Genomic DNA, 9,471 nt, shown 5'->3' on the forward strand with positions numbered 1-9,471 from the left:
AGCTGTAGATCGGATGGGCCGGGCCGGCGGTGCCGGGGGCCGGGCTGGGGACCGGCGGTGCGGTGCCGGGGGCCGGGGGTGCTCGGCCAGGGGTCCGGGGGCCGGGCCAGGGACCGCAGTGCTGGGCGGGCCGGGGGTGGTCGGCCGGGGGGCCGGCACCCCAGGGCCCGAGCCGACCCAGGCTAGAAACGCCGGGGGGGCCAGCCTGGGCCGCGCCTCCTCCCCCCACATCTCCCCTTACATGCTTCAGGCTTCCCGCGACTCAAATGTTTGCGGGAAGCAGGGGAGGGGGCGGAGACTTTGGGGAGAGGGCGGAGTTGGGGCGGGGGGCATGGGCGGGGCCCCGTGGAGTGTCCTCCTTTCGGAGGCACTAAATATGGTAACCCTATCTTTAGTCACTAATTTTCTGTAGAGACCTGTAGAGTATTTAAAGGTAAATAACCACTATCTCCCTGAAATGCATATAGGGATATTTGTCCATGTTTGATTAAGTAATTTAATGCAAGCTTCCATTGGTATTGATGAGGCCTAAAAATCTAGTCTTCCTTCCTGAATCACTGATCCAATCTCACTGAAATCAAGAAGAATTTTTCCATTGACTTCAAAGGACTTTGGATCAGGTACAAGCTCTAAAACAGCATTTCTTACTTTAAATCTTGGCCCCACAAAAGTTCTGACTTCTTAGAATCCTATCTACCAGCTTCTGTTGCTCCAATCATGTATAACTAATGTCTGGCTGAGTAGAAAGGATTTTTTCCCTTTCAAATACCAGCAGGCTAACTGAATTCAAGGCCAATTTCTTCCTTTCCCACAAAATATGTTTTATTACCACACTGCTCATGAGCTATGGTGCTCTTAATGTATCTTGCCAATGCTATTGGATATATTCTGTTCAATGCCCTCCAGCACCTATTAAGCATGATCACCTTCCAACCCAGGCAAATGCTACCTCTAGGACATCCCCAAAATACTAATATTTAAGAGCTAGCTAGCACTAAGAAATCAGTTCTTTTTACTGAGATATGTTATTTATTTCATTTATTTGGATTTACACAGATACTGAAAGGCACTTATTCATATATGCTTTAAGCACGCCTAACATCACATCATAAATACTTCAATATAACTAAGGAACATGACCTGAAGAAGAGCTCAGAGTAGTTTGAAAGCTTGTCTTTCACCAACAGAAGATGGTCCAATAAAAGCTGTTACCTTTCCCACCTTGTCTCTCCAATAACTGAAGTGCAGCAGTTCAATCGGTATAATAATGGCAATAATATAATAGCAATTTGTCTCTAAAAAGCCTTTGGTTTTTCATTTTGGCCCCAGGACTGGATTTTTGCATAAGAATCAAGCATTTTCCCCAACAATCAAGCTTGCAGGTGGGCAAAGTTCCATCAAAACCTGCAACAAAACTGTGGTTTCAGTCAAAGTTTTCCTTGGCTGTTAAAACATGAGCTGTAATTCCTGCTTCGCTTTATGTGCCTTGCCCTGCCCTCCCAAACACATCATTGCCTATCTACCTCCAGTGTGTTCATGGCCTTTATAGCCAATACAACATTCCATAGTTTGGGATGATGTGCTGCTCTCCTCCGGAGAGCCTAGTGGACATCTGCACCTGGTTTAATGTATCAAGCCGTGTGGGGAGGTTGCAGAGAAGGGGATTAATTTTGAAGCCCTCCCCTCTTAGCATGGATGGGGCGGAGTTACCCTGAGAGTCTGAGCCACGCTGTCAGCTCCTTCCAAGAAATCTCTTTCTCCATAGGAAGCAGGAGCTCCAGGGAAAGTTTACAGCTAAGAACACAAAGGGTTGGCAAAGCTTTGCTCTCGTCCTGATCCCAGCCAATGCAGTAGGGAAGGATCCTCGTTTCCAGTAGAACAGCTAGGGCTAGGAAATCACAGCACAGAAAAGGATCAGAGGGAAGCCCCTGGCTGATACCTCTTGCCTGAAGAGGTGCAGTGCCTCTTGCTCAGGGTATCAGGAGTCCTCAGGGAACCCTCACATGTTCAGCAAAGACAAAGACACCTTGCCCTAGATCAGCAGTTTTCAACCTGTGGTCCCTGGACCCCTGGGTCTCTGCACACTATGGCTAAGACTTTCAAAGGGGGCTGCACCTCCATTTGAAATATTGTAGCAGTCTGCAAATGAAAAAAGCTTGAAAATCACTGCCCTCAATCCCTGCAGCGCTGGAGGCAGCAGGTTACTTGTTCCCTTGCTTTATTATCATTATGCTCCTGGCTTCTGCACTGCCCCCCTTAACGTGCCCCCCTCTCCTGACCTCTGCACTGTCCCTCCTTAACCTACACCCCTCCTGACCTCTGCACTGCCCCCCCAACCTGCCCCCTCTACTCACATCTGAACAGTCCCGTGACCTGCACCCCTCCTGACCTCTGCACTGTCTCCCCTTTACCTGCACCCCAATTCAGCCTGTGCACTGCCAACCTCTTCCCCCTTAACCCGTTAGCACACACCCTCCTGATCTCTCCACTACCCCCTTAACCTGCCCCCCTCTACTGACCTCTGCACTGTCCCGAGACCTGCACCCCTCCTGACCTCTGCACTGCCCCCTTAACCTGTACCCCCTACTAGGCTCTGCCCTGAACCTGCACCCCTTCCCTCCTAGCCTCTGCACTACTTCCCCCTTTCCCGTGCCCGGCCCCCACCCCCTTTCGCTGCCGTCCGGACCTCTCTCCCCCGCGCACTGGCCAGACAGACGCTGCCTGTTCCTGAGGGCAGCTGCCCAGAAACTTTTCTCCCCCACAAAGCAGCGCGTCCTCCCGCTGGCCCGGGCCAGGGCCATCAGCTCCCCCGCCGCACTGCCCCCGAGCGGGGCGCCCCAGGCTCCCCCGCCCCGCCCCGCGACTTACCAGATGGCCAGCCGGCTCTTGGGGTAGCGCAGCCGCTCGAGGCAGCCGAGGCAGTGGGGCAGCGCGTGGGCAGCGTTCCTGGCGAGGATGGCGATGAAGACGGTGGGCTTCTGCAAAGGGGACTCCGGCAAAGGGGCCGAGCCCTCCGGCGGCTCCGCGGGAAAGCTGGCCCCGCTCCTCGCCCACAGCAAGCAGCACAGCAGCAGCCGGAGAGCGGGCAGCGCAGCCATGTTCCGGAGCGTGAAGTCCCGGGAGAAGCCGCCAGCCTGCAGAGCCTCGCTACTGGGGGATGGCGGGGGACTGCAGGTCCTCGCGGTGGGCAGGCTGAACGGGATGGAGAGGGGGCTGGGGCTGCACACACGACACGACACGCCCGTGTGCTCACCTCCCTCTGGCTCCAGCCGTCCCGGGTCAAGCAACACAGCCCCAGCTCTTGCCTCGCCTCGCCTCTGAGCGACTAAAACCCTCCTTTTTCTGGGCTGTGTCCCCTCCGCTCCCCCTCGGGCTCAAGAACAGCCCCACAAAGCAGCTTTCCAAACGAGTTGTGAATATTTTTACCAAGCCCCGAAATTTACTCGCCCGGCCTTACCATGAGATTAGAACAAAATCGAATCGTTTATGAGCCAGTCCAAAAAAGAAAAGAAACCAAAGCCCCCTGAGCTGGGCAAACAGAATTTTGCAAGGCTGTCATCAAGTGCCCGCTCGATCCCCATATTTCTTGTGCACCCAAAAGTCATGATGACTTCAGAGAAAGTACTGGATGCAAAGGAGTGTCTGTATCCAGCCTTTCTACTTAACCATTGTTATTTTATAATTGCACCCTGTGTTTTATAACATAGGCTCCCCTTCCACACAGTTTAAATCCCACTGAAGCGCTTTGTAAATCCCACTGAAGTGCTTTGCAGTTTGGGCCTGTGGCATGGCAAGGGCGAAGAGGTCAGTTTAACAAAGGAAACACCAACCCAACCATGTAAACATTTAAAAGAAACATTTTGCACCTTTCATCCCAAAGAACCGTACACAGTTAAAACAGGGACACAGGGATCTCTTCCCCCTGGAGGAGAGTGGACAGGAGGGCCTGCTCCGGAACTCAGCAGTCAGCTCCACATCTTCCACCTCTAGGCCCTCAGAGACTCCTTTATGGTGCTGGTAGTCTGGTGTGGAGTGTACTGGTGCACACCTTCCTCCGCTGCCTCCGATATGACCGGCAACTCTTCTACCTCGATCCAAGGGGTCTCCTCCAAGACATCCCCGAGATGCCGGTCTTTTCAATTCAGGACCTGGAAGCTAGTCTCAGCGACCAGGTCCACAGCAGCCACCAAGGGGGAGGACTTCCTTGCAGAACATATTCAACACAACCTCCATTTTGGTGTGCAGGTGGCAGAGTCCCCCTCGGTGTGCCAGAGATTGGTCTTGGATTACAACCAGAAGGACTGGGTGGATCCCCTGGCACTCAGCTGGCACATGGGGCTCTCCACTCCTCATGTCCCCCATCATATACTCCCCCATCATATACTCCAGGATGTGATGGCAGCCTTACCACCCACCTCCAGGCTCTCCTGAAGTGGATCCTTGTGGGGGTGCTCCCCGCCCATCCCTCACTCCTGACCCTCCAGAGTTCACCTTCGGGCCTCTGCCCGGTGAGCCTCCCTGCCCACTCCCTATGCACCACCTAAGCCATCTGCGTGACATGCAGCTGGTCCACCTCTGAACCATGCCTAGGAAACAGCTATACACGTTCATGCTCCACACCTTTCACTTCCTCACCCTTGTATCCCATCCTGACACCAAGTGGTGGGACCTCCTACCACCCATGGAGAGCGAGGAACCCCAATGGGCCAGTCCATATTCCACCCTGGTCCCACGGCCCGCTGGGGATATTATCTGGCAGCTCCTTCATGGAGCAGTAAGCATGGGCATCTACCTTGAGCAGTTCGCCACCTCCCCCAACACCTGCCCCTTCTGTAGTGAACGGGAGACCATGGCACACATCTACATCGAATGTGCTATGTTGCAGCCCCTTTTCCGGCTCCTCCAGAACCTTCTTCAGTTCTTGCTGCATTTTTCCCTGCATTCCCTGATCTATGCACACCCCATCTGTGGCCCCACAAAGTCACGAGACCTCCTCACCAACCTCCTCCTGGTGCGGGCCCAGGTGGCTGTCCACCATACCAGGAGGAGGAAGCTGGACAGGGAGGCGCTCTGCAACTGTGGGGCCTACTTCTGATCTTCCCTTAAGTCACATCTCTGGGCAGAGTTCCTCTGGACTGTGTGCACTGGCTCCCTGGATGCCTTTGAGGAGCAGTGAGCATTGTTTGTAGTTCTCTGCTCTCTGTCCTCCTCCGGATCCCTGCTTTTGACATTCCTGTCCCTGATTTTTCCTTTGTTGTCCCCCCGTAATCTTTTGTTGCCTGAGTCCAGTGGCTCCTTCCCTTAGGCTGGGGAAGGGGGGCCTTAGATGCGGGTGGGCTTGCTCCTGCCTATCACCAGGGCCTCAATAGGTACACAGGGTTCTCTTACTCCACATACCTGTGCTATCTCTGGGATAGAAGGTAGTAGCTAATTCACATTCCACAGTCATACTTCATAGCAACTGAGGAAAGGAAGTTATTTTGCATTTTTGTACAAAGTGTTTTACAAATAGATGCCTCCGAATATCCAGATGAAATGAGCTAATACACTGTATCTAAAACAAACTGCAGGAGGAAATTTAGATAAGCAGAATGCAATTATCCAAGTTGGAAATTAGCTAAAACACTAAAATATTCACTGCATTTCATTAACTCACCCTCTCCAGAAATATTCTCATGAATGGCCCTGAAAGGACCATCAGTGCAACAGATGACAGTTTAACACTATGACCACACAACACCGACTATAACAATTTATATTTGGGGATCACGATCTTAATAGGAGCATATGCCCAGATCCACAAAGATATCTAGGCTCCTAAATAGAAGCTAGGAGCCTAAACACTTTTATGGATCTGAGAGACAAGGTAGATGAAGTAATATCTTTTTTTGGACCAACTTCTCTTGGTGAGAGAGACAAGTCTTGGATCTTACATGGAGCTCTTCTTCAGGTCAGGTCTTCTTCAAAGTGTGACAGCTAAATACAAGATTGAACAGATAGTTTAGCGTAAGTAGTTAGCATATATTCTAAGGGACACTCAAGGTGAAGTGGACCATTAACACCCCTGTAGTCATTGGACAGAAAGGGGGGGTTAGTGGGTTCCAGATTGTTGTAATAAACCATAAATCCAGTGTCTTTATTAAGATACATTTTTAGTAAAGTTATGAATTTAAGATCTCAGGCTTGTCTTTTGAAAGTGTTGGGCAGGCTTCCTTTGAGGGTGAAGACTGATAGGTCAATTATGGAGTGATTGCTTTGTGAAGGATATTCACCCACAGGTGCTAGGGCATTTTTGTCTTTTAACATTTTCCTGTGTGTGTTCATTCGAGAGCGTACTGTGTGAGATTGTGGATCTGGGCCCATTGTAATCACAGCTCCCACAGAAATGAATAGACATTACAGATACTAAGCCCTTCTTAAGATAAAGTCTTGAGCACCTGGTGCTCCTGCTCCGCTGAGTGGGGGGAATCTTGACCCTACCCACTTAACTCAGAGCCAGCACAGCTGAGCTAATGCAGGGTGGGTGCCATAGTAATAGAGATTACTCTCTCCCAAGAGGAAACAGAGCAGGGAAAAAGAGACACAATTCCTTCCTTGGGCAGCACAGCCCCTCCCCAGCACAGAGCTAAATGTAAAGGGACAACCTAGCTCTAACCTATTTCACTTAATTCACTATGGGATGTTTTCAAAAGGTTGAGCATGGCTTTAGCTACACAACACAATGACTTTAACAAAAGCCATGTGTGGTTTAAACACTTTTTACATTACTTGCTTCCTCATGTTTTGTTAATGGCATCAAAGGTCCTTTTGGAACAGGAGTTACCATTCCGAATCAGACTGTCTAGCAAACTATCCTGCCGCCAGCAGCATCTGATGCTTTCAAGGAAGGCAGCTCCTCTTCAATGCCTCCCCCGCCCCTCCTACACACGCACATGCACACACACAGGCCAGCTGTGCTGTGTTGGTAAATGGGAACAATTCCCTCATAAGCATGAGGTGTGTTTATCCATGTATAATAAAGGTATGACACAGGAGTCAGACTCCACTTCATTTCCTACTCCCAATAACATGGGTCAGGGTTACAAAAGGTCAGATTTCTGATACAAGGCAGGAGGCAGCAGCTACTGTTACAACTCATATAATTGTTTTGTTTATTAGTGGTCAAAAATATCCCATTGCTTTTTAAAATCCAGCCAGTGCATTTGACTCAAGAGCCAATTGTGCTGTAACAGGGCTGTTAGTCACTCCAAGGGTTGAGGAACTCACCTGTGTAAGCAGGTTTAAAAAAAGGCTGGGAAACTCAACTATTCTGTCCGGGATGAAGCAACACACCGGTTTTCCTTTGGCCATAGGTCCCACCGAAATAAAACAAATGCAGGCAGCTTTCTTGAGTCCACTCCAGGTGTCCATACCAAACAGACAGGAACAGTTTGACTATGGGTACTCTTTTTGGCAGTACCATAGTCTCCATTAGTTCAGGCAGGCAGCAAATTCCCCCAGATACCTATTCAGGTGTGCTCTTCCCTGGATCAGCTGGAGAGCAGCTTCCTTCCCCTGCTAGGAACATACCACCCACAGGCCTTGGAAGCCTCTACTTTCTTCTATTTTTTCCATACCTAGGAGGCACAGCTGTCCATTCCTCTGTCCAGGAGCCAAACAAGCCACAGCTGCCATCTCTTCCCTCCAGGTCTGATAGCTCTTTCAAAACCAGCCACCTCTTTTGTGCCCACTGAAAGGTTTCAGCTCCTTCATGGGTCACAAGGGAATAAGGTGTATGTGCCCTATCAAAGCTACACTTCTTAGACAGGCAAAGCTCCTCAAAATTGCCAGAATTAGAGAAGCAGGATTGGTCCCTCAGTGACCTCCTGCACCAGTGTAATCCACACACTGATTAAATGCTGAAAAAACAGAGATGTGCTTTTATTTATCCTTCACCAATGGACCCAGTTGTTACCATATCATCATAACAAGATAAGAGAAGGGACTGTTCATTTTTCCATTATGCTCAGCCTAAGTCTGAATACCTCAGTCAAGTCCCCTCTTGTTCTTCTTTTTCCCACGCTAACTAATTCTAGTCCGTGCCTTCCCTCTAAACATTTTAGTTGCCTGGCTCTGGTCATTTTCAGTCTCTGCCACATCTTTCTTGAGATAGGCTGACTAAAAACGGGCACAATGCCCTAGAAGGGGACATTTAATTGTTTAATTTATGTCATTGCCATTTGTTCTTTAATATTCTCTTAATGCACCAACTATATATTTGTTTTTTATGCTGCTGCATACTGAGCAGACACCAGAACCCAGCTGTGCTTTAATGCCTCCTAACCAGGGATGGATTAATTTGGGCCAGTATTTGAAATTCTACAAGCCAGGTGCCAAGCAAGGAGCTGCCAACTTCTGCAAAGGAAAATCTAGCATGCGTTGGACTGTAGAAGCCCCATTCACATAGGGAATCAGTGGTGATTATTTCTAGAGATGAGATATATATCTATCTATATAATTTGAATCTACACAGATTGTACAAACTTTAAATAAATTAATAAAATATGCCAAATTGCCTTTATTCAGATTCTTCCTTCCTCATCCTTCCCTCGCTTTATATTTTCTATCCATATAGTCTCTCTTTCCCAGTGATGTTTTCATTCTAATTGTTATTATGCACATTGTCAGGATTTTGTCTTTACTTATTTTCTCTTTTCATTTTACCAACTCTTGTGCCATAATCCTCCCTCAATTTAGCCTCTCTTTCTCTTTTTTTCCTTTAGCATTTCTTCTCCTGTCCATTTTGACCTCCTCACTCTTGCTTTTTTTCCTTTCTTTCCCTTTTGTTTCTTTTTATTTCTTCCCCTCCTTTCTGTGTCATTGCTTCTCTCTCATTCACTTCCTCCTTTACCTTGAATTTCTCTATCTACTTCCCTCAACCACCATCGTCCTCTATTCCCCACTTCCCTTCATCACCATTCCTTCCACACATACTACTTTACATGGCTGTAGTGAAAAATGATTGGTAAATATTTGTATGGCAACTGAACATGTAGAACACTATTATATAACTAGTATAATATAGACTCTCCTTCCATTCCCCTCATCCCTTCCTCCACCTCCTTCTCCCTCTCAATTCCCCTAATCCTCCTCTCCCCACCTGTCCATAGTGGTGTTTGCTTGCTGCATGTCATGCATTTCTCTCTTGGTTTGTGGCATTTATTTAATGTCATCCACAGTTTATTTGTGTGGTAAGCACTGCAATGAGATGGGACAGAAAGGGGATAGACCAGGGGTAGGAAAACTACAGCCCGCAGGATGGATCCAGCCTGTCAGGGCTTTGGATCTGGCCCACGGGATTGCCTTTCCTGTGGCGCTGTGGGCCCCTCCCAGAAGGGGCGGGCAACACATCCCTGTGGCCCCTGGGGGGACAGAGGGCTCTGTGCGCCGCCCTCACCTGCAGGCACAGACTCCCGCAGGTCCTATTGGCCA

At 49.2% G+C, this 9,471-nt stretch overlaps 1 protein-coding gene across 1 annotated transcript in view; it reads right to left on the reverse strand.

Moving 5' to 3' along the window:
* The window catches only part of COLGALT2 (collagen beta(1-O)galactosyltransferase 2), a 97,055-nt gene extending 93,789 nt beyond the window's left edge, over positions 1-3,266 (reverse strand). Inside the window, exon 1 of the mRNA XM_034780003.1 lies at positions 2,869-3,266. Coding sequence (XP_034635894.1) covers positions 2,869-3,098 — 230 coding nt within the window. The 5' untranslated portion in view covers positions 3,099-3,266. The remainder of the gene's footprint in view (positions 1-2,868) is intronic.
* Positions 3,267-9,471: the final 6,205 nt, after the last annotated feature.

This window comes from Trachemys scripta, chromosome 8, assembly GCF_013100865.1.
Source record: "Trachemys scripta elegans isolate TJP31775 chromosome 8, CAS_Tse_1.0, whole genome shotgun sequence".
Taxonomy (NCBI): Eukaryota; Metazoa; Chordata; order Testudines; family Emydidae; genus Trachemys; species Trachemys scripta.